General features: G+C 40.1%; 1 protein-coding gene across 1 annotated transcript in view; it reads right to left on the bottom strand.

The window, feature by feature from the left end:
* AKAP12 (A-kinase anchoring protein 12) overlaps positions 1-26,055 on the bottom strand; it is a 102,319-nt gene that overhangs the window by 37,101 nt on the left and 39,163 nt on the right. Inside the window, exon 2 of the mRNA XM_037819463.1 lies at positions 12,001-12,115. Coding sequence (XP_037675391.1) covers positions 12,001-12,115 — 115 coding nt within the window. The remainder of the gene's footprint in view (positions 1-12,000; positions 12,116-26,055) is intronic.

Genomic DNA, 26,055 nt, shown 5'->3' with positions numbered 1-26,055 from the left:
TGCTAAAACATACCATATAATGGGTTGGCTTAAACAATGGGGACATATTGGTTCACAATTTCAGGCCAGGAGAAGTCCAAAATTGAGGCATCAGCAAGGCAATGGTTTCTCCCAGATGACTGTGGCATTCTAGGGCTGGCTGCCGGGGATCCTTGGCCCTTGGCTTTTCTGTTACATGGCACATGGCATTCACATGCACGAGGCAGTGTCTTCTCCTTTCTCCTCCAGGTTCAAATGTCTTCTAACTTCTTCTTTGCCTTTCTCTCTGTGGCCTTCTCCATGTGGCCTCCAGTAATAGGATTAAGACCTATTCTGATCCACTTGGCCACACCTTAACTAAAAAGCACCTCATCGAGAAAGGTCCTATTTACTATGGTTCACACCCACAGGAATGGATTAAGATTAAGAACCTGTTTTCTGGGGTATATAATTCGATCTGCCAGAAATGGGATTGTGTCTCTGAAATAAGAAAGCCTGGAACCCTGAAAAAAAGGGATCTGAAAAAGGAAGCTGAGAATGGATGGAGACTAGAAGCCATCAAGGGGAAAGAAGTCAAATGTGGAGAGGATAAAAAGATGGACAGAATGGTAAGCAGTCTCATATCCACAAAGCAGGGAAGGAGGGTGAGGCCTGAGGAGGCCCCCAATTTGGCAGTTTGCAGGCAAGACCAGGAGACAAACAACTGCAATAAAAACAAGCACTTTACTACCTCTTTCCTGAAAGGGAGGTGACAAGGACCAATATACCAAAATTAGCACCAATACTGGGTTCATTAACTCCTTCCAAGGAGGCTCAAGTATTTAACCCAAAGATGAGCATCAGGGAACTGGAAAAGGGGCATACACACCAAATCCCACCTCCTTGATCCCCTCTTCTTTCATTTTCTCTTCAATTCAGCATGACACAGTAAGGAAAATAGGAAACCTAAAACCAGTGGGGCCTTTTTTTCCTTTGGCTGGAAAAGGGAAGATGAAATCTATCCATAGGAATATCTGTGCTACTATTATTCTTTAAAATGCTCCAAGATTAAGTGAAAGTTGAACTAAAAATTGCCCCAAATGGGAGAACTGTAAAAGATAAATATATACCTTGAATCTAAATGACAGTGGCAAGCTAGATACAGAATTGGTGGGTACTCCTGGACTGAGCGGATTTTCAGGGTCCTGCAGCACCTGGTCTGAGCACAGACAAATACCAACTAATTGAATTTTATGGTCCACTGGAATTGACATGTTTGTATAGACATGGTTATTGCAATTCAGAATCCTCAAGACAAATAATCTGAAGAATAGCTCCTCAAAAGAACGATTATGATACAATAGAAAAGCGAAAGGGGATTTGAAAATCACTTAGCAAGACAATTTACAAAAAAAAAAAAAAACAACAAAAAAAAAAATCAAAAAATCAAGTGGAAAATAAACATAATAATAACTCAATCCCAGTAATAAGTGATGTAAAAATGAGTATTTCTCCCCTTATTGAGTCCATATATATTTATATTCTTTGACTTAGCAATTCTGTGAAATATGTCAAATGAATGAGAAGTGACAAAGATTTATGTAGAAGAATGCCGGTCTGGAACTTACAATATTTGAAGAACCTAAGTGTCCCAAAAGTAGGGATATGGTATATCTGCCTCTTCAGTGGGGTATTTGACAAAAACGTGTTTGAAGCACTTAATGACAAGGAAAATTCCTAGGTTGACACATAAACCTGCACCTCTGTGTGCAGGGTAAAAGCAGGTAAAAAAGCCCAATTTTGTTTTTTTTAAATGCATATATACCTGTACGTATATAAGGCTGAGAAAAAGAGACCCCAGAAAGAAAAATAACAAAAGGCCAACTATTGTGGAATTATGGGCAGTTCCTGTGTCAACATTTTTACATTTTACACATCTTCTACCACATACTTTATTGTTTTTATGATTAGACAAATGCATGAGTAACCCACGGCCCTGGGCTGTCCCAGACACACAGCACTACCTGGGACCCCGGAACTCCAGGTGACCCTTGTGGCAGTAACTTCAAATTTTCTGTCAGAAACGCAATTGGTCTAACTCATGATCTTAAAACTCTCCCATCACTGGAGCATCTAAGTTAGCAAGCTGAAAGGGCATTAAAATCAAAGTGTGATCTTTTAAAAATTACGAAATAATAATTAAAAAAAAAAAACCTTGCTTTACAACCAGATTTGGTCAGGTACATGAACAGGAACCAAATTCTTTCCCAAGTGCCTTGTGATCAAATGTTTTTTGCATCCTAAGACTCTACACACCCCTTTCTCCAAAAGAGGACTCCAGAGTCTGAAGCGGTAGCTTCTAATTCTGGCTCTTCTGTTAGTTATGTGGCCCAGGGCAAATTATTTAAGCCTCTGAGCCTCAATTGATGGGAGAAGAAATTGCAAACAAGGGTTAACAAAACACTATGAGGTGTATCCTAGAAGTGGAATAAGTATTAGCTGTTATGCTTACTATAAACCATACGTGTCCCAATTAGGTGAAACTGGTTCATGGCAGGGTGAGGGGAAGAGAATAAAAACTTTTACTCTTTATGTATGAAGCACAGAGATGCATACAGTACATAAACAGACATACAGTATACGTGTGGTATTCAAGTTTCATGGCAGGGGCACTGCCAACAAATGTCTTAAAAGGCTCCGTGGGGGTGGGGTAGGCTGAGCGGCTGACAATGAAAAGAAGGTTGAGAAATAGTGCTTTCAATACAGGTAAGTCCCATTTTAAAGAATCCTTTGCAAAACATTTTCCTAAAAAGCAAGGATGCTTCTGTATCTCTGCATTTAAATTATGGTTCAATTTCTCAGGAATTCATCCTAATAGAAGAAAGTATCTTCTTGTGTAGAAGTAATCAGTCAGACTGAGAGGCCTCTCACCTTTCCAGAGGGGAAAGAGACAATCTTTCACTTACTTAAAAATCTTAATCAAAAGGAGAGGGAGAGAAGAGCTCAGCATTCACCCTCAGTGATGGTGCTGTCCCATGGAATTCTGTAACGGAAGCCCCAAACGAGCCACAGAGGGGATTTAAAATTTTCTAGTAGCCATATTGAAAAGAAGAAAGAGAAACCACTGAGGTTAATTTTAACATATTTTATTTAACCCAATGTATACAAAAATGTTACCATTTCAGCATGTACTCAGTATGAAAATTATTAATTTAATGAGATTTTACATTATTTTTTGTACCATAACTTGGAAATCCTATGTGTATTCACACATAGAACAAGCTCAGATAAGATCAGACAGAGGCTATACAGAGAAATAAACTTAAAAAAAAAAAAAAATCCTCAGAGAGAGAAAAGATATTGCAGTCAAGGAAAAAAAAGACTTTCAAAAAGAAATATTCATAAAAAATAATCAGTTCTTAGAAATTAAAAGTACAGTGATGGAAATGGAATATAGACTTGGAGCCATCTTCTCAGAAAACAGAACAAGGACAAAGGGACAGAATACAAGAGAGACGATTCTAGATGGTCTGAAATCTGAATAACAGTAATTCCAAAAAAAGACACACAGCAAACAGGGTAGTGGGAGAAGTAATTTCCCAGAAGTGACATGCAGGAGTTTCTAAACTGAAAGAGTTCAAAAGAACCAGGCATATTGAAAGGAAATGGATTCACATGGAGACACGTCTTTAAGAGACTTTCAGAAGGTGGAGACATAAAGCCCTGAAGAATCAGAACAGATCAGATTCAAAAGTCTATCAAGATGATACTAATAGAATCATCATGTGCTCAGCCATATCAAATACAGATTAATACAACTGGAGAATGTTCAAATACCACAAGAGTTCCTGATAATTCAGGAATAGAGATACATACGTTGTTTTATTTTCTTCATTCTCGCAGGTTTTTAGCTTTTTAAGCATCATCCCAACAAGAGAACTCCTTTATACAACCATCACATCATTTACTATCAATTCACTTATCTCCTCTAATCAATTATTTCAGTGCTTAATAACTGGTTTAAAAGAAAAAGAAGCTGTCCTCCTGTTTTAAAGAACTTGAGAAGTAAACTGTTCTTAATAATCAGGACTACTGAATTGAAACCCAGTTATGTTTGGTCAGTTTCCATATAAAGTACATGCATATTTGAAATATATATAAGCCCTGGCATTTTTCTTTTAATGTAAGACAGCTTGTTTTCTCTGGAGATGTTTTGCCTAGAGAAGAAGAGATTAAAGGAAAGACAGGATAAATGTTTTCAAATACTCAGAGGGCCGCCATGTGGAAAAAGGAGGGGAGTTCATTCTGTACAGTTCCAGAAGGCAGCCCGAGGAACAGAGGAGGGCTGTCGGAGGGAGGCATATTTCAGCTCCAGTGCAATAACTGGCTTCCTTTTATGGAGAAAACTCCCCAAACCCTCAAGTGTCTAAGCAGAAGAGCCTCCTGCGCGGGGGCAGGGGCCTGGTTTAGCCAGTTTCCAAGGTCCCTTCTCTTAAAGCTTCTCATTCCCAACCCCCAGCTTTCCAGTTGGTCAATCATAAAGGCAGGATAACGGCCTCATGCTTGGTGCCTGTCTAAAGGCCGCATGTCTGTGTTAAGCTTAGCACAGAAAGCAAACAGCTGATTCCATTAATTAAATCTAGCACATACCACCTTTCACCAAAATGATGAATGCATGCGTCGTACACGTGGGTAGCTGGAGGGGGTAGGGGGCTGCCTGGCACCGCACTGTACTAGCCCTTTAACTACAAAAGCAGTTTTTGAAAAATTCAAAAGCAGGATGTCCAGGAATAAGACTTAATCGATAGGCTAAAAAATTGTAGAATTTTTAAGTTGGGAGACTTAAAGCAGCCTTTTGCACAACAAAGGGATACTGTGCTCGAATATACTGGGTTTGCCAGACCATTTGGGAGTTGCTGAATTAGGTGAAACTGGGAGCTGCTCCAAGGATGAGGCAGCCTTTGAGAAAATGCCGAAGGGATTTTCATGAAACCAATAAAATGGCTGAAATGATTGCATTTCTCATTGAGTGGCTTGGTCACCATTAGAATCCCATCACGGACTGAGTTATGGTCCAACTCAGCCCTTCCTAGGGAAAAGTTTGTCTTGACACTTTACCTGGACAAGCTCACAGGGCGGGCTCCCTTAGGCTTCTCCTTGAATAGCGTGGACTTGAATAGCAATCCAAAGATAAGTCTTTGGCGATAATTTAAGATTGACTGACACTGTCTCTAGGGCAAGTAGATACAGCATGTGTCAACACCTTTCGCCCACCCAGGGCCAAAACCAATCCGTATTGCATCATTCCAACCCTGCAGAAATTCAGCAGCACTAACTTGCAAGCATACGGCAGAAAGGTATGATACTTTGTAGCCACATTTGTAAAACTCTTATTCTTTCATATCTAAATGATTACACATTGAGATGTCCTTAAATAAACTCCCCCCTCTTGAACTTCTGTTCAAATAAATTAAAATGTCAAATCTAGAAGATGGCTTTTATGATCAGACTAAAAAGTCATAAATAAATATAAGTATTTTGATAAAAAGGCATGACAAAAGCAAATAGATCCCTGCCTGCCAAGGTCACTTGTGTCTCTTCAATAGCCAATTCACCGTTTGGGTTTTAAGGCCACATTACCAGCCATACTGATATGGCTCAGTCATAGAATTTCGGAGGTGGATGGGGATGCTCATTTTATAGATTTTATCGATGAGATAAAGGGATGTATTCAAATCAAGGTCACACAGAAAAATAGTGATTCAAATAGCCTTATCTGTATTGTAGACCCTTGGAATTGTTTTAGTTATTTATAAAGGTGAGGGAATAGAAGTCTTACTCTCACTCTTCTCCCAGCCCTGCCCCCACTTTTTTGTTCTATCATTCAGAGGGGAAAAAAAAATCTCTATACAGCCAGACTGTTGACTACTAAAAAAAAGTCTGCTTTTCTTTAAGGATGAAAGCAGAAGAGTATTTGTACCAGATATCTGTCAAAGCCTAAGTCATTTAGAGCAGTCAGGCTAAAAATACTGCTGCAGAACAGAAGGAATTTAAACCAGTCCCCAGAAACTCAGTACTACAGTGTCTTTGCCTAAGTTCAAGGCCTATTTTGTGTGTGTTCTCCCTGGTTTTCAAAACATTGCAAAACAGGATACAGCTTGAGAAAATGTCATGCAACAACATTGCATCTGAAATATCAAAGTGGACAAAAGCCTTCTCTTTGTCTTTGGAGCATTCATCTTTGATAGCATCCCTGGGAGTCCTCAAATCACAGGCAGGTCAGGGTCTGATTTTGTGTTTCCAGGCAACACCTGGCTGACCATCAGAAAACAAACAGCTGGGAGAGCCCAGCGTGGTGAACCGAAAAAGGATCCAGCTTTGTCAGTGCTGCTGCCACAGAGGAAAGGGTAGCCTTGGATAAATCTAAGCTGTGACATTTATGCAGGAAATGGATGGATACAAAATTAAAAGCTAACAGGTCTGAGTGCCTCTTTGTTGCTCAGATGTGGCCCTCTCTCTCCAGTTAACCCAACTTGGCAGGTGAACTCACTACCCTCCCCGCTACGTGGGACCTGACTCCCAGGGGTGTATATCTCCCTGGCAACTCAAGATATGACTCCAGGGGATGAATCTGGACCCGGCAGCATGGGATTGAGAATATCTTCTTGACCAAAAGGGGGATGTGAAATGAAATGAAATAAAATTTCAGTGGCTGAGAGATTTCAAATGGAGTTCAGAGGTCACTCTGGTGGACATTCTTATGCACTATATAGATAAGACTTTTTTGGTATTGGAATAGCTAGAAGTAAATACCTGAAACTATCAAACTGCAACCCAGTAGCCTTGACTCTTGAAGACGATTGTATAACAATGTAGCTTACAAGGGGTGACAGTGTGATTGTGAAAATCTTGTGGATCACACTCCTTTTATTCAGTATATGGATGGATGAGTAGAAAAATGGGGACAAAAACTAAATGAAAAATAGGGTGGTAGTGGGGTGATTTGGGTGTTCTTTTTTGCTTTTATTTTTTATTCTTATTTTTACTTTTTCTGGTATAAAGAAAATGTTCAAAAAAATAGATTGGGGTGATGAATACACAACTATATGATGGTACTGTGAACAATTGATTGTACACCACAGTTGATTGTACAATATGTGAATATATCTCAATAAAACTTAATTTTTTAAAAAAAGAAAAATAAAATAAGGGAAAAAAAAAGCTAACAGATCTTCCCAACTCATATGATTAGAAAAGAATTTTGTTCACTCTTAACTTAAAACAATATTCTCATTTATTCAAATATTTGTTGAGCACTGACTGTGCCAGATACTGTTCTAGACTCAGGGGATTCAGCAAGAAACAAAATAGACCCTCTCTCCTCCCAAGAAATCTCTGCCCTGGGGGTTCTTATATTCTAGGGGTGGGGGTAGAGACAGGACATTATTGAATGTCAGATGTTGACAACTGATATGGAAAAAAATGAGGGAGGAGGGGGGGTAATAATGTGGGTGTCTTCATGAAAATATAAACAAGGTACCGATTATATCACAAGTTTGAATCACGTACCTCACAAAAGACATTGCAGATCTTAATCCGCGTGTCTGTGGGGCTGAATTCATTTGTAAATAGGACCTTTTGAAGATGTTATAATTAGTTAAGGAGTAGCTGAGTTGAATCAGGGTGGATCGCAATCCATATGACTGGAGGCCTTATAAAGAGAGGAAATTCAAAGAGGAGAGAAAGATTGCCAGACGGTACTGGCTCCAGGATGCACAGCCTTGCCGCCATCTTTTGTTTGTTTGTTTGTTTGCTTTTTTTATTCAATTTTATTGAGATATATTCACATACCATGCAGTCATACAAAGTGTACATTCAGTAGTTCACAGCACCATTATATAGTTGTGCGTTCATCACCAAAATTAATTTTTGAACATTTTCATTACCACAGACACAAAAATAGTAAGAATAAAAATTAAAGTGACAAAAGAACAATTAAAGTAAAAAAGAACACTGGGTGCCTTTTGTTTGTTTTTTTTTTGCCCCCATTTTTTTACTCATCCATCCAAACACTGGACAAAGTGGAGTTTGGTCCATATGGCTTTCCCAATAACATTGTCACCCCTCATAAGCTACATCTTTACACTATCATCTTCAAGATTCAAGGGTTCTGGGTTGTAGTTTGATAGTTTCAGGTATTTACTGCTAGCTATTCCACTTCATTAGAACCTAAAAAGGGTTGTCTATATTGTGCGTAAGAGTGCCCACCAGAGTGACCTCTCGGCTCCTTTTGGAATCTCTCTGCCACTGAAGCTTATTTCATTTCCTTTCACATCCCCCTTTTGGTCAAGAAGATGTTCTCCGTCCCACGATGCCAGGTCTACATTCCTCCCCGGGAGTCATATTCCACGTTGCCAGGGAGATTCACTCATGTGGGTGTCTGATCCCATGTAGGGGGGAGGGCAGTGATTTCACCTGCCAAGTTGGCTTAGCTAGAGAGAGAGGCTTGCCGCCATCTTGTTGTTGGACTTCTAGTCTCCAAAACCATGAGAAAATAAACACTTGTGGTTTAAGCCAACCCACTGTGTGCTATTTGTCAGAGCAGCCCTGGAAAACTAAGACAGAATCGAATCATACTAACATTTCTTCAGCCTCTCCCAGAAACACAGTATTTTGGGGGAGGGTCGTCCTTTAACAGAGACCCAGTGCAGTCCTTGAGGTACTCACTGTCCAGTGTTCAAAGCACAGAAGAACTACTTTCAACTCCAGAATGGATTTTCTATAAGTAATAAGACGCAGAGAGAAGGCTGTGATTACTTAGCAGTAACTTTCTGGCCTTTCCATTTCTCAAAGGAATTACACACCACCAGCTGGTGGCAAATTTAATAAAATCAAAGATGGCAACACTGAGCACCATTAGAAAAATGAAATTCTCCGCAGTGTTGCAAGTTAAGCTTCCAGATAACTGCACAACACAGCCTCCATTTGTTACTGTGTCTGCGGCAAAAGATGCAGATACAGAAAAGTGACATCCTGTGAAATATACCCTCTATAAGACTTCAGCTTTGAACAATAACATTTGTTGTTTTTTACTGTTTCCAGGGGAGCTCGGGAGGGAGGCTGTTCTCCAGGGTTGCCTGGGGGATCCAGGATTCCATTTTCATTATAGGAAGAGGATTCGTTTTGAATTACCAGTATGTCCGGTTTCAGAAAGAGTGTGAGCAATTCAAGGTAGGAGAAATAGTTTTACTTCTGGCTTTTTCTAAGTATTGCCCATCAATTTAAAGTAAAAACCCTCTAGTTTTCTCCCCTTAGCCAATCCTGCCATTTACCTAAGCAGAACCAAATTCCACTGTTGGCCAATCTCAGAGACCAAAGGTCAGGCCTGTTCTTATTGAGACGGACAGTGGTAGAAACCAAGGTCCATTAAAGTCTTACAATTAAATGCTGACATGCCAAATTCATGCCTCCATTTCCATTACAGTAAGCTTCCAGGTAGAATTCTGATTTCTGGAAATAACCCTAAAATCTAACCATGAGTTGTCACTGATGTCAAAGGAAAGCTCAAAAAAAAAAAAACCTTAGTAATTTAGCATGAAGATTCTGACTGTATGTACATTATCAGGCTATTTAAATTATTGTCTGCCAGACTGACAAAAATAGAGGAAAAAACGAGTGTACCCTGATACCCCGGAGACTCTCCTAAGCCAAAGGCATAGCAGAGTTTGGCGTAAAACAGTGCCAGCTCATCCCAGAGGACAGCCTCCTACAAGCCCCAGTAGTGCAGGGGTGGGTGGCTGCAGCCCGACTCATGTGAGGGACCACCATGCTTCCTCTTTCCTTGAAGACAAGTCCTTTGCAGGGTCTTCTGAAGGACAAGGGCTATTAGTGACCACTCTTCCTGCACAGAGCATCTGGTATTTGCTCAGCCTACAAATCCACGGTCCGGAGCCTGGGTCAGCTTAGGAGACAATGGAATGGACGTAGGGTGTGGACAAGATCACTTTCTATAAAAATTAATATTTACCCACACAGCCAAAATGTGAAAGAAATCACATCTGGGCTATAGGAGGAGAGCCGGCAAAACATGCCACAGATTACAGGGGCTCCCCATGCTACCTGGGATCATCTGCTCATGCCCACCCCTGTCCCAGGCTCCCCGCTCTCACCCATCCTGCACATGAGCGTCAGGTAAGAGGCCCATCTGACCCAGCCCCTCCTGGGTGGCGGACTTCAGTGAGCCCATGTTGTCTGCTAAATGCTTTCTGAACTATACTGGGCTTTCAGAGCCTGATTAGACAGCCCCAGTCTTCCTTCCTAGGCTCTAATTCTGCAGTCTGAATAAAGACCCTTTGCCCAGACTGCACAACCCTCTGGGAGAGCCCTCTGTGGTTACAGCACAGTGGTTCAAGGCTCAGGCTTTGAAATCTCTGATCTGGGTTTGAATCTGAGGATGACATTAGAGACCTCATCAGGCTGCTCTAACTAGGAAAGGTGATAGTGCACAAAATGTACAGGTCTTGGCCCAATAATCAGAGTGCATCAAGGGTCGGCTGATAGTGTCTCCTCACTTTTGCTGGCATCTGTAGTCTGAACATATCTAAATCCAGCTCTCTTCAATCTCCAGGTCTTATCCCTGTCCTCCGAGTGCAAGAGATTACTCCACCTAAATTCTGCACACCTATCGTTTCCTGCAGAATTCATTAATTACCGAGTTTCCTTGTCTTAATGATTTTACCTTATTTAACCTTCCACAATCTAGCTTCTTGTCTTGCTAACAGTAAGCACCAAAAGTGGAGTAAGCATCGCTGAGCTTTCTTCACCTTTTCTGAAGCACCTAGCACAGTAGCTTGCTTGGCCAGAGTGCGCTCAAAACTCGCTGTTGCTCAATTTGATTCAAAAGTTAATATGGGAAGGACAAGGCGTGGGGCTTGGGAATTTGCTATGAGCACATTCCAATTATTCTGGTGAAAATTATTGGAAACTCTCACAGCAGGTCAGGCAAATATTCGACTGTGAGACCATGCATATTTCTAACTTTATATTGAGCCTGCGGTGCTGCAAAAAGATTGGTATTCCCACCAACTTCAAAAGCAGCTCCCTGCTTGTAGCAGCTCCACGGGGCACTGAACAAGATAGGAAAAGGTTCCACATGGTTGAAGAAGCTCGTCCAGCCCAGGCAGTGTCAAACCGCCTTCTATAAGACATCCCCCTTCACGTATCTTTATTCATATTACAACAAAGAAGAGTCAACTTCCTGCAGGCCAAATTATCATTTTCTATTTCTTCTATAATGGTTATTAAATTGTCCCCATAACTTATAATTAAACTGAACAATGAGAAGAGGGCTCAGAGCAGAGAGTAAGCTAAGATTCATCTTCTACATGTGGTCTTTCACGAGAGGCCTACTGGGCAAGGTTCTCAGTTCTGAGCATCAGGTACAGCTGTTCTCATCCAACATGGGCTGAAATCAAACCAGTGATACTGTGGAAGACTTGCTCTCACTCTAATAACCACCTTTCTAGGATCTCCAGACTCAAGAGTTGTAAAACATGTTGCACATCATGGTTTAGGCAAAGAGAGGTGTGCACCGTGAAATGGACACCATCAGAAAACTCTGCAAGTGTAGCAGGCTTCTTTCTAAATAGTGAGACATATTTTAAACATATTTTATTCTAAAATAATCTTTTCCTTTTCAAAGCAACATGATTTCTGGGTTTCCAACAAGAATACACATTCAACACTAGACAAGTAGTTAGGATAAGACAACAATTACAAAAAGAAACCAACATTAAGTTCCAGCTAAGGATGGCTAAGAAAAAGACCTAAGTCTAGAGACTGGCTTGCACATGGTCAGATAAAATACTTCCTTTTACAACGAATTGTGGGGGTTTTTTGGTGTTGTTCACATAGTCTACTACCAAGCAGTATTACAGGATATTTTCTTCCCAGGCCCAAGTTTATGGCTCTACCACTGCTTGTGTAGGAGCTCTTTGCCTTCCAGCCCTGGGTCCTCTGTTAGAGCAAGGAAGGGCAGCTTACCATCCTTGGCGCTGACCTCCTCCTCCTGACCATTGGGCTCTCCTGCCTGGAGACTGAGCTCTCCTTGCTCAGCTAAGCCATTGACAGTGGACAGCTGGCCATTCTTCTGTAAGACCTATGGGGAAGACAAAGACACATCAACTTATTTCAACCCTCATGACTATGTTTCAAACAAGATTTTAATTTCAACAGTTAACTTCGCCATTGAAAGGATAAATCCAGAGAAACGGAGGTTCAATAACAGCAAAGATTTTTAAGTGTTTTAGTCATCTGAATAATTTGACTACCTTACAAAGGTGCAGGGTGCTGTGCTGTTACTGTTACTAAGCAGCTAGGGCCTTAGATCTGGGTAAGCGTGTATACCAACCACCCATCCATCCACCCACCCACCCACCCATCCACTCCTCCACCCACCCATCCATTCATCCATCCATCCTTCCACCCACCCATACATCCATCCAGTCATCTACCCACCCACCCACCCACCATCCAATCCTATTTGAGATAAAACCATGAATAAGCCAATGTGGTCCTGCTCCTTTGAGCTCATTTACAAACTACTAGGGAAGGCAGAATTTTAAAAAAAGATACATTATTTTAAAATAATGTTTCCTATGGATTAAATTCAGATTATGCACATATGACTGGAATAATACATACGTGCCTTCTTCTCAGGGTAGAAGGCAGACGTTTAAACAAATACTAAATTGCAGCTGCAGACACTGTCATGAAGGAGGCATAGACAAAGCAAATGATAATACATGGAGGGCCCTGTCCTAAGGAAGGATAAAGCTGAGTCCTAAGTTCACCAGGTGACGGGTATGTGAGAAGATGGCAAAGGAGATGCAGAGAGAGAAGGGAACCACTGGGAACCCAAAGATTTTGATAATGCTTTGTAGCTTCTATACATTTCTCACTTTTCTTAGAAAAAAATTAGGGCAGGTGCTATTATTTCCACTTTACAGGTAAGAACACTGGGACTCAAAGCCATCTTGAGGGATAGGACTGGGTCTCCCCACAGGTCCCACAGCTCACCAGCTACTTCCAAGGGCTTTGCCATGACACTGTAAATTCTTTAAGCTCCCCAACGAGAGGAACCAACTTTTGAAGGACTTATTATTACACACAATTATAAAAATGATTTGGGAGTAATAAGTGTTCGAAGAGCATAACATATATACAACCCACTCTTAAATGTTTAGAAAATAGACAGATAAATAGCCAGATAGATAGACAGATAGACAGAGAGAGAGAGAGAGATGGAAACATGGTTGGATGGATAGAAAGATACGGCGAATGTGGCAAAATGTTACATGTGGTAGATCTGGGTATCTGGGTGGAGGGCATGTTGGAGTCCCCTGTATTGGTTTTGTATTATTTCTGCAACTGTCCTGTAAGTTTGAAATTATTTTAAAATAATTTTTCAATAAAGTGTCTTAAATAGTAATCCATAGTACCAGACCTCTGCTACAAAGAAATCCCATCCTTGACATTCTAGCTCGTGTCCCATCCTTAGACGCCAATGGAGGCGCTGGCTAAACCACTGATTAATTGGAGTCTTGAAAGGGCTGAGGGTTCAGACAGTCAGCACAGAAGCCCTGCACTTTGCTAAATTGGTTCCACCTGCCCAACAAAGCTGTCCTTCAACTGCAGGGGCTTCCGCCTGAAATGACACCGCTCTACTGTTAATACTTACACTGCAGATGGAACATTTGGCTTCAAAATGCCCACACTGAGTCCATTTATTAAACAGCATACTCGGATTACATTTCCACTTAAAGTCTTCTCTTACCAAAATATGAATGATGATGGTTTTAAATGAAACCTAAAGATAAAATGGGGAGGGAGGGATCTCACAGTGCTCATCAGCAGAAATGTCAGGGTTTAAGAGTATTTTAACTAAAAATCGTTGGTTAGTCTTAGATTTGACTAAGAGTGAAGAGAAGCCAGGGGCGAAAGCAGGAATCTTATATCATTGTGGGCAACATGCTAACCCAATGAATCATAAACCTAAAAAATGTTGACTTATGCACCACGCTATGGCATGCTAAATGGGGAACATAAGAAAATGATCCTAATACCTCAATTTCAATGCAATGAACTTCAGTCACCCATGCTCCTTATTTAGGACCTAGAACTCTGACATTCTCTAAGGTGATTCTTACAAAATATTTCTTGAAAAATTGCTCATTATCCTTTGTAAACTGTCTAATCCAAAACAGCTTTAGTCAGAACCAAACTGAGTTATCTTTAAATGCAGAGGCGCTATAAGACATAGGCCCAAACTTCTGCTGACTCTTCTAGAAATGTTACATATATAACAAAGCACATGATAGAAAATTTGACAAACACTTAGGTCAAATGTTAAGTGCAATAAATACTGGGAATGCTCACTAAGGGGAGAAAAACATTTTATATCATGCCTCCTTCTAGTAGATGTCTTATAAGAATGTTCTCCTTTATGTTATTTAGATGGTGGAATATGGAAAATGTATATACTTGTTCTTTGTTCTGTATACATTCCTCAAATATAATCTCCCAGTTCTAGAGGAAATTTTTGCAATAAATACATGTCACTCAAAACAAACAAACAACAAAAAACCAACCAAACAAAAAAACAAAAAAACAACAAACAAAACCAAAATCAACTGCCGTCCCTTTTCCTTATATCCATGGTATGATTATAATGTAGTATGTGCATTAGTCATTCCCAAGGACCACAAGGCAACTTGAAACATACATGATGCATCAACTTTGGTGGCAGGCGATTTATTGACAGTGTTATTATTGAAACTGAGTTGTGAGTGTATTTTATTAAGAGCACAGCTCAAGACCAACAAGCAAACCCAGCTCTGACCCTGGCGTGCTCTCTGGGCAAGCGTTCAGAGCCTGTGACGTACAAACATGCCACATAAAAATGGGACTGGCTTAATTCCAGCCACCTGCAGCCATTCCCAGCCATCCGTCCTTTCGTTCTCAGATGCTTTTCATCTCATGTGTTCTGGGAGATGGTAAGTCACTTATTTTCCAGGCCAAATTTTAAAAAGTGTTTTTGTTTCCTTTTTCTCCCCTCCCCCGTCATTTAAATAGCTCATGATACTGTTAAAAATTCCAGTACTTCCAAGAATTATCAATAAGATAATAACTGTCATCTCAAATCTTAAGAAAACTTAACTGTCCTTAACATTTGTGCATGTCCCTTGGATCTTCTGTCTGTGCATAAGCATTCACTTTTTAAAGCAACACAAAAATGGGAAATGCATGCAGTTTAATCTCACACGTTGTGGACACATTTGTCCACAAACATACATCTTGCTTGTCCCCTGACCCTTCCTCTTTTCCCTGCAACTGAAATGCTCACTGAGGACTAGGATATCCCTGGAAAGATGCAGGACACAAGTGAGTGACACACAGGACGAGAAGTGGTGGGGCAAGGGTAGGAGGGTTACCTGGTCGGGGGAGGGGAGCAGCGTCAGAGTTAAGGTTTTCAAGAGGAAGGAGTAGATTTCTATCCCACTTTTCCACTCTGACTCTTCCTCAGACAGCATCATTCCGTCATCTTGTACTAGTTGTCTAAGTATTGTTCTTTCTTTGGAGGTGAGAACTAAACTTGAAAGGCGTGCTCCTTACAATCAAGCCTGGCGAGTGCCAGAAAACTCATTTCCCACTGGATGTGTACTTCAAAAGGCATAAATGCCTCCTTTGAACAAATCAAACCCTAAATGTTTTTTTCAAGCTTGTATGCTTTGAGTGGGTCAGCCAGAGTTTATTCCCGTAAAACATGACCACATTGCAACTAAACAAGCTTAAAAAAAAAAAAAAAGAAGTCTCAAATGTTTTCAGCAACAGTATTATTCTCCTCCCATGCCCATGAGAACAACTGAGAATGTCCAAAATGTAGCAAAGGCATTGCAGAAAAACCACCAGACTTCTCCTTTACCCTCCCTTCTCCACAGGACTGCCCAAACTTGCTGTGAATCCCCTTTGCAGAGTAAGGGGTAGGAATATCAAGCCCTTTAATGGATTTGTTAAACAATGAATCAACAGCTGAGCTCTGGCCAGCTAGTTATCAGGATGCTGGAGATGGAGCTGTGCCTGCAGGTTGTATCTACTAAATGAACTCTCTTTACCACAAAAGTGATTCACTCTGCTCTACCTTCTCACTGGATGACCCAGAGCTCCTGCAGTTCCACCAGGGCAATCCATCCCACCTAGGGCAGTAAAACCCCAGAAGCAGAACTGTTAAATGGCGGTAACCAAGAAGGAAACAGAACCAAGTCGATGATAAGGACATGCACACAAATGATCAGAATAAAAAAGTTATCCTGAAGGAATTTTAAATCCCATGGTAAAACTCATAAAGAAAACTCTCCAATGTTTATTTCTACATCATAATAGAAAGTGTTTTGAAAGTAAACCTTTTTAAAAAATCAAACAGACCAAAACCAAAATAAGTATAGATAAGCGCACAATATCTTTGGAGAGCAATTTGGAAATAGCCAGAAAAAATTTAAATATGCATACCATTTTGTTCCACCATGCTATTCTAATACATACAGCTTAGTATTAAAGAGTATAGTATATTATACAAAATAATTTGCAATAATGAAAAACTTAAATGTCTGTTAGTAGAGGGGACTAGTTAAATTATGAGACAGCATCAAAAGGAATAAGGTCAAATAGACTTGCTGGCATGGAAAGATGCCCACAGTTAAGTGGAAAAAAGCAAGCTACCGAGAATATAAGATTCCTTTATATGTGTTTCAAATCAACCAAATGGGATTAGCATGTTAATGTCCTTAGCCAAGTCATAAGTCAAAAATATCAATCCAGACAGGGCCGAGAATAGGCTCCTGTATATTAATACACATATCATGGATTACATACTCATTTTACAGGTGCGTTTTATACAAATTTGCTAATTTAACTTACGGTAGCCACTATCATCAACCCCACGGCCTGGCTGAGGAAGCAGAGGCACTGAGAAGGATTGCACCTGAGGGGCCTGGTCAGGGTGTGGGGCAAATGGAACTCCCCAGGGACCCCCGGCCCAGCGGGACCCCGGCGCACCATGAGCGCAGCCTCAACGCAAAGCCGCTCTCCCTCGGAACCCCATCCCTAAATCTGAAAACTTCACACAACGCACCAGCAGAAAGAATCCGCACTGCCACCACGACAGCAACTTATTCCATTTTATCTTAGAAGGTTTCTCTCCAATTTAGGTGGCTGTGCCAGTTTATACATATTATGTCCCCCAGAAAAAGCCATGTTGCTTGATGCAATCTTGTGGGAGCAGCCATATTAGTATTGCTTAAATTGGAACCTTTGGATTAGGTTGTTTCCATGGAGATGTGCCCCACCCAACTGTGGGTGATGACTCTGACTGGATAATTTCCACGGAGGTGTTGCCCTGCCCATTCAGGGTGGGTCTGAATTAAATTACTAGAGCACTATATAAGCTCAGACAGAAGGAGTGAGCTTGGTACAGCCAAGAGGGACGCTTTGAAGAATGCATAGGAACTGCAGCTTACAGAGACATTCTGGAGACGGCTGTTGAAAGCAGACTTTTGCTCCAGAGAAGCTAAGAGAGGACAAATGCCCTAAGAGCAACTAAAAGTGACATTTTCCAGGCGCTAAAGCTTAGGGAGGAATGTCCTGGGAGAAAGCCATTTTGAAACCAGGACTCTGGAGTAGACGCTAGCCACGTGCCTTCCCCGCTAACAGAGGTTTTCCAGATGCCACTGGCCATCCTCCAGTGAAGGTACCCGATTGTTGATGCGTTCCTTACCTTGGACACTCTGTGGCCTTAAGACTGCAATTGTGTAACCAAAGAAACCCCCTTTTATAAAAAACAGCCCATTTCTGGTGTTTTGCATTCTGGCAGCATTAGCAAACCGGAACAGTGGCCTTTATAGAACACAAACGGAAATATGGGTTTTTGCTATAGAGCAATATTAAGTTCTGATACCTGCTAAAACATGGATGAACTTTGAAGACATCATGTTGTGAAATAAGCCAGACCCACAAAAGGGCAAATACCATATGATTCCACTTACATAAAATAACTAGAATAAGCAACTTCACAGAGACAGAATGTAGATTTCAGGCTCTCTGGACTGGAAGGGGGAATGGGGAGTTACTGCTAAATGGGTACAGGGTTTCAGTTTGGGGCGATGAAAAAGTTTGGGTAATGGAAGGTGGTGATGGTAGCACTCGATTGCAAATGTAATAAGTGCCACTGAATTGTACACTTAAAAATGGCTAAAATGGGAAATTTTATATTTTACATTTTATATGTATGTTAACACAATAAAGTTTTTTAGAAAGGGAAGAGAGTATTAAAAAAAAAAGGCTTGCTTTTGTTTTAAAAAGAACATTTTTATTGTAAACTAATCCAAGGAGAAAGCTTTGTGAAATCTCCAGTTTATCCACAGTATAAATCTTTATGACAGAGATAGGACAGGCTGATTTAGCAAATTAAATAAAATTGATCCAATTCCTTCAGCTAGGATCACTGCAAAAAAACTAAAGAAAAAAATAAACAAAAATACCTCATTAAGAAGAAGGAAAGCGAAAGACAATTTTTTTTTTAATTTATAATTGGAAACAATTCTAAATACTCCAAATTAGGAAGACGGTTACAGTGTATCCTGTAGGCAATTAAAAATAGCACCTACAAAGCATATGTAACAGTGTGGCGATGTGTTTTATGTTGTAGTAATAAAATTTAAATGCAAACTATACAGTTATATATGCAATATGATTACAAATGTATGCAAGAACATACTGAAAAACAAAACAATATTACCAGATTATAAATACTGCAATAAACCAAATTATCCTTGGAGATTAACTAGGAATATTTCATTTCCTCTTTTTCTACTTTTCTTTATTCCTTTCTTTATCCAATGGACATGATTACTCATACAATCAAGAGTTGTAGGGGGAAAAAAAAAGAACAAAACAAAACAAAACAAAAGAGTTGTAGGGGAAAGCTTTTCCCTTATTAGTTATTGTGATTTAGTTTGTATAGTCTTAGTGGTGGGGGGGAGGCATTTAAGAAAATATTGCTTTACAGCGAAGCATTCTGATTCGCACTTACACCAGTCACTTACGTGAATTTTCACGGGAAAACTGAATTGCTTTAGATTAGAAATTTAGCAATGAAATCGTATTTCAGGAGCTTTTTCAGGCAAATTGAGCCAATACCCTCCTCCTCAATCCTGAACACCACGCCTGGCTCCCAAGAAGTCCACAGACACTGCGCTGAGGACTAGGCATTTCCTGGCAAGATTAAATATTTAAAAGCTGGTGCTGATAATTGTTATTGATAATAGTATATCAGCACTTCATTCCTTGACCCAGCAAACAGGAAGTAGGGTGGTGAGAGGCTCTGGAGTCTGCCTACTTGGGCTTGAATCTTGCTCTGTGACCTTATCTTCTCCTTCCCCTTGGTCTGTGAAATGGGTTTAAGAATGCCTCAGAGGATACTTGGATCACCAGTCCACACATGTTAAAGTTATTGATGAGTATATGGCTAACACTAGTTTTAGCTATTTTGCTACACCGTTTGCTCTCAAAATTCTGTAGTGGGAGTTAAATGTGCTTGTCCTTTTCTTCTCTGAATTGAAGGCACCAAGCATTGTGGCCTCAGCACTGGCAAACAGCGAAGACTCCTAATTCTGCTCATTTTCTAGTGGCCTGGGCAGGAGAGAAGGGGCAAGGTAGTTGTTCTAGTTTGCTAATGCTGCCAGAATGCAAAACACCAGAGATGGATTGGCTTTTATAAAAGGGGTTTATTTGGTTACACAGTTACAGTCTTAAGGCCATAAAGTGTCCAAGGTAACACATCAGCAATCGGGTACCTTCACTGGAGGATGGCCAATGGCGTCTGGGAAACCTCTGTTAGCTGGGAAGGCACGTGGCTGGCTTCTGCTCCAAAGTTCTGGTTTCAAAATGGCTTTCTCCCAGGATGTTCCTCTCTAGGCTGCAGTTCCTCAAAAATGTCACTCTTAGTTGCACTTGGGGTATTTGTCCTCTCTTAGCTTCTCAGGAGCAAGAGTCTGCTTTCAATGGCTGTCTTCAAGCTGTCTCTCATCTGCAGCTCCTGTGCTTTCTTCAAAGCGTCCTTCTTGGCTGTGTCAAGCTTGCTCCTTCTGTCTGAGCTTATATACTGCTCCAGTAATTTAATTCAGACCCACCTTGAATTTCCACCTCCATGGAAATTATCCAATCATAGTCATCACTCACAGTTGGGTGGGGCACATCTCCATGGAAACACTTAGAGAATTTCAATCTAATTAACACTGATAGGTCTGCCCACACAAGATTACATCAAAGATAATGGCATTTGGAGGGATATAATACATTCAAACTGGCACAGCAGTTTATCCATTGGTCTAAATGGAAGACAGCCCTTTGAGTTTCTTTTTCTTCCTTTTTTTAAAATGCAATTTTATTGAGCTATAATCACATAACATACAATCATTCAAAGTGTACAGTCAGTTTTCACAGTATCGTCATATAGTTGTGCTTTCATCACCACAATCAAACTTTGAACACTTTCGTTACTCCAAAAAATAAAATTAAAATTAAAATTAAAAAGAACATCCAAAACATCCCATTCCCATTGAGTGGAAAAATGGGAACAAAAATTAGATGAAGAATAGGGTGGGATTTAGATGTTCTTTTTTCTTCCTTTTTTACTCGGAGAAGCTATGGTAGAAACAGCCAACAGAATTCAGCATATACAAAACCTGGGTTTGAGTCCAAGCTGCAAAGAACCTTTCTTCTGAGCGGAAATTCTCAATTACAAATTGGAACTCCTACAATCTCTGTTTTTGGATTGTTTCAAATTCAAATGAAATCTCGTCCAGGGAAGTTCTCTCTCTAAATAGGAAAGCACCTTAAACCGAGTGCTGACTTGTTGCAGTATTTTCCAGTCCTGACATCACAAGGAGGGTTGAGGGAGGTTTCAAAGGAGACAGCATGAGATCTGACTCCTCGAGGTGGCTAGGGAGACACGGCTCCGTTCTGAGAGCAGCTCTCACTCCATCCTGCTGGCCGCTGCTCTAGCACAGGACACTGTGCAGGAACACGGCCACAGCATGGAAGCAGACATGGTCACAAGGAGAGGAAACGGTGACCGAAAAGGTGCAGCCTCCTCTTCCAGGACAAATGGGCCCACTGGCAACTGTTTATAAGGAATCTTGGCAGCTGGTGCTCCTGGTTGGGTGAGAGGCCAGTTATCCCGCTGGAGAATGGGGCTGTGAATGACCCCTGACCCCCACCCCCAGAACTCTGTAATACATATTCATGAGCTTACTCCATCAACATCAATTGAAAAGTTTAACACCTTTATGCCTGTAGATTTGCTTCATACAAGTCATAGCTCCACATGACATATTCACTTCTTTTTTAATATGAAGCATGTATTTTTTTGTTTTTTTTTTAAATTCAGTTTTACTGAGATACATTCACATACCATACAATCATCCATGGAGTACAATCAACTGTTCACAGTACCATCATATAGTTGTGCATTCATCACCCCAATCTATTTTTGAACATTTTCCTTACACCAGAAAGAATGAGAATAAAAATAAAAAATAAAAATAAAAAAGAACAGCCAAATCATCCCCCTCATCACACCCTATTTTTCATTTAGTTTTTGTCCCCATTTTTCTACTCATCCATCCATACACTGGATAAAGGGAGTGTGATCCACAAGGTTTCCACTCACACTGTCACCCTTGGTAATCTACATTGTTAAACAATTGTCTTCAAGAATCAAGGCTACTGGGTTGGAGTTTGGTAGTTTCAGGTATTTGCTTCTAGCTATTCCAATACATTAAAACCTAAAAAGTGTTATCTCTATAGTGCGTAAGAATGTCCACCAGAGTTACCTCTTTACTCCATTTGAGATCTCTCAGCCACTGAAGCTTTATTTCATCTCATTTTGCATCCCCCTTTTGGTAAAGAAGATGTTCTCAATCCCACAATGCCAGGTCGAGATTCATCCCCGGGAGTCATATCCTGTGCTGCCAGGGAGATTTACACCCCTGGGAGGGAAGGGCACATAAGGAGAAGGGCAGTGAGATCACCTGCCCAATTGGCTTAGCTGGAGAGAGAGGGCCACATCTGAGCAACAAAGAGGCTCTCAGGGGGAGACTCTTAGGCACAATTGTAAGCAGGTTTAGCCTCTCCTTTGCAGCAACAAGCTTCATAGGGACAAGCCCCAAGACAGAGGGCTCAATACATCAAGTTGTCAGTCCCCAGTGTTTGTGAGAACATCAGCAACAATCCAGGTGAGACATATTCACTTTTTTTAAAAACATTTTTATTGTAGTTACTTATATACAATTCAAAATTTCTCATTTTAACCCTTCAGGTGTACAAGTCAACCCATCAAGTGTACAAGTCAGTGGTATAAATTGCATTCACAATATTGTGTTACGATCACTGACATCCACTACCCAAACTTTTTCACCACCCCAACAGAAACTCTGCAATAGCTCCCCATTCCCCTAACTCCCCCACCTCCACTCCTGCCATCTGTAACTACTTTCTGTCTTTATGAATCTGCCCATTTTAGATATTTCAGGTAAGTGGAATCATACAATATTTGTCCTTTTGGGTCTGGCTTATTTGACTTAACACAATGTTTTCAAGGTCCATCCATATTGTAGCATCTATCGAAACATTATCATTTTTATGGCTGAGTAATATTCCATTGTATGGCTAAGCCACATTTTGTTTATCCATGCATCTGTTGATGAGCACAGGTTGTTCCTACCTTTTGACTTCTGTGAATAATGTTGCTATAAACACTGGTGTGCAAATGCATGTTTGATTCCCTCTGAAACCAAATATTCCAACAGCAACAGGTTGATGGCAAAGATAGTTCATGCCCCCTTTAATTTAAACACACACACACACACACACACAATTTTTCCAATGTATTTTTAAGTTTCTAAGAATAGGCTGAAAATAAAATGTAGGCTAAATATGGAAAATGATGACCCTGTTAGTAATCCAAGTTTCCAAGAATTCTGGAATCTTAGCCCTAAGTTTTGCTAGCAAACTAGATCATATTCTTTAAGCTCAGCCTTAAGATTCTATGTCTCAGTATGAAACCCCAAGTATAGTCCCTCTCTCAGATGCAGAAATAAAATCTTATGAAAACATCAGCATTAATATAACTTTTTAAAAAGGTTTTCATTAAAATTCTAAAATATTAACCTGTAAATTGTGATAATAGTAATGTGGTTATGTTACTGGATAAAGTCCTCAACTGCTAGAGATAGATAATGAAGGATCTACAGATGATATATTTTGTATTTACTTTAAAATACTTAAGCACATAAAAAATTTTAAGGTTTACACAAAATAGAATTTAACTGTTGATTACTATTAAAGCCGGGTGATGGGTACATGGGTTCCGTGGTATTATTCTCAACTGTTGTGTGTGTTTTGAAATTTACAGGTTAAAAGAAAAAATCCTTTTTCTTTAGTAAAGTTTCTCACAGAGGTTAACTTTGTGGGGGGGGGGTATAGTCCATAAAATCTGTAGAGTCAATAAAATTTCAAAACAGTCAGTAGCACTTCAAAATGTTTATATTTCAAACAGTAAAAGATTTCATCCCTCAGTATTGGCTTAATTTATAATTAACTCAAGATATAGAATAAACAGTACTAAGGCAACCAGGAATATATATTTATACGGCACGAATTAAAAAAAATATTTAATGCAATTTACAAAAGAAAAATACGTGACCTTCTAAGTTGTACAGTTTTTTGATGAGAGAGAAAATGAACTGCTTATCAAGTTTCAGAGGTATTATCAAAACGTTGAGCCAAAAGCTCCCTCAAACCACATGAAATTGAGAAGGATAGGCATCCCAGGTCAAGAGTAAATCTAGTGACCTCTAAAAATAAGAAGTCTCCTCTGAGAAGCTGACCTTCAGCGATCTCATTCCAATCCCAATTTTCTTCATGAAAGAGGAAACTGGAAAAGCAGGCAGAACCGAAAAATGAGGCACGACATCCACTTGTGAATGTGGCAGCAGTCCCACCCCTTAAAATACTGATGCCTTGCAGCTTCTAATCTTCAAATAAAACCACTGCTTGCTTTTAAGTTGATGCAACTCCTTTCTACTAGTTTATTCAGCAATACAAAACCAACAACCAAAAAATTCCCCTTTCCAGCTGGTGACATTACTTCATACATGACCAAGTTAATTCAAAGGACCCAGAAAATGGGGTGGTAGTCTTATCGCCAATATCAAGAACCAATGCTGCTCCTTTCTACCATCAACCAAGGAGAAATACCCAGTCCAACTGTCGAGAACCTACACATAATACCATTTATCCCTTTACTTCTGAGATCTGAATTACAATACAGTCCACAGTGCTGCCCAACTAGACAACATTATCCAACCAACTACCATAAGTAAAAAGTATTCACCAAAAAACAACACTTAACTAATTTCAACACTTGATTGGCTTAGAGCAGTTTTGTTTGGCTGTAATTAATTAATTTATTCCAAACGGAAAAAAAATTCTAAATTTCAGAAAGCAAGAATTAATCTTATTTTGCTTTTGCAATTGCAATGCTTGCTATTTAAGGAAGTTTTCCAGTCCTTAATGTCACGGATGAAAAGGTGCATACAGCAGCTAGAGTGTACGTGACCACTGTTAACAAATCCTTCATTTTTCTGTTTTTCATAATATTCAGTAAAATAAGTGAGAATTATTTCACTGAGTTTCAGGGATAATAGCCCAAACTTACACTTGCACATGTGAAAGAATGAAAGCTAAGAGAGACCCACTTAATCACCAGTTGCTTTTAGAATGTTTTAAAACATTAATATTCAAATTAGTCGTTGGATGTCTTAGGGATTAATGTATCTCATATTATTTATGTAAACCCCAGAGGATTGGCTATTACAGGTGAAGTCATTTTATTAGGAATGTTGTCCACAAATAAGGCCTTTGCATCTCACAGGCCAGCACAGCTCAACCTGGCGTCTGAAACTATCAGTCCATCAATACCAACATACCAGGCACATCTAATGGTCCAGGCTCAAATCAGTTTAAGAATCTCCGATCTAGATAAAGTCAAACAGATTTACTTCAAATTCAAAGGCTCTTTAATGTGCATTCTGAACCCCTAAGGAGGAAATCATTTGTAGCATTTTCTAAAATTATATGCCCATACCTATTCACATCCCCCAGAGTAAAGACAACAGGGATATATGCAATATGTTTTAATATAGAATTCCAGTAGAATGTTCCTCTACTTTTAAAAGTTGCTGTTGTTTTTAAAAGTATTAAAGACTCCCGGGTTCTCTGGGAAAGTATGCAAAAGAAAACAAAGCACTCTAAATCTGGTTAGACGGGAGATCAATCATGCTGACTTAAGGCAAAAGGAATTTATAAGATCTCTGCTTGAGATGAGGGGAATAAAAAGCACTGCCTACTAACGACAACAATTCGCTGCATGAAGACGGGCTATCAGAATTTCATTATGCGAAATGCTGACCTTGGAGTATTTGGAAACTCCACAATGTTTAGGTCTATATCTCATTTATGGCAAAGAGAAGATGTGAATCCTAGGCCAAGTCTCCAAAACCACCCAGTATCCCCTGTCCACACTGTAAAATGTGCCACCTCTCCTGGATGGTGGCCCTTGCACCCTTAGTAAGAGCCACTACTTGTAGCTTCACAAAAACGGAAAAGAACTTTACGGGTCGAATCTTAAGAACTGTTTTCTTTTTTTTCTAATTCACCCTAAACTAATGAAGAAAATGCATCCCTACTTATGTTATGGTGGATCGATGATGTAATCCATCTGTGGGGAGGCTGAATTATGTACCCCAACAAACACATGTTCTTAATCTTAATCCGCATTCCTATGGGTGTGAGCCATTGTAAATAGGCCCTTTTGAAGCTGTTATTTTTAGCTAAGGTATGGCTAACTGAACTAGGATGGGACGTAAGACTCCTGGAGGCCTTATAAAGAAAACCCAGAAGTCACAGAAGCAAGAAAGGAGA

This window comes from Choloepus didactylus, chromosome 2, assembly GCF_015220235.1.
Source record: "Choloepus didactylus isolate mChoDid1 chromosome 2, mChoDid1.pri, whole genome shotgun sequence".
Classification (NCBI taxonomy): domain Eukaryota; kingdom Metazoa; phylum Chordata; class Mammalia; order Pilosa; family Megalonychidae; genus Choloepus; species Choloepus didactylus.
The sequence above is the reverse complement of the archived record's forward strand: the minus strand, read 5'-3'. Positions and strand labels throughout refer to the sequence as shown.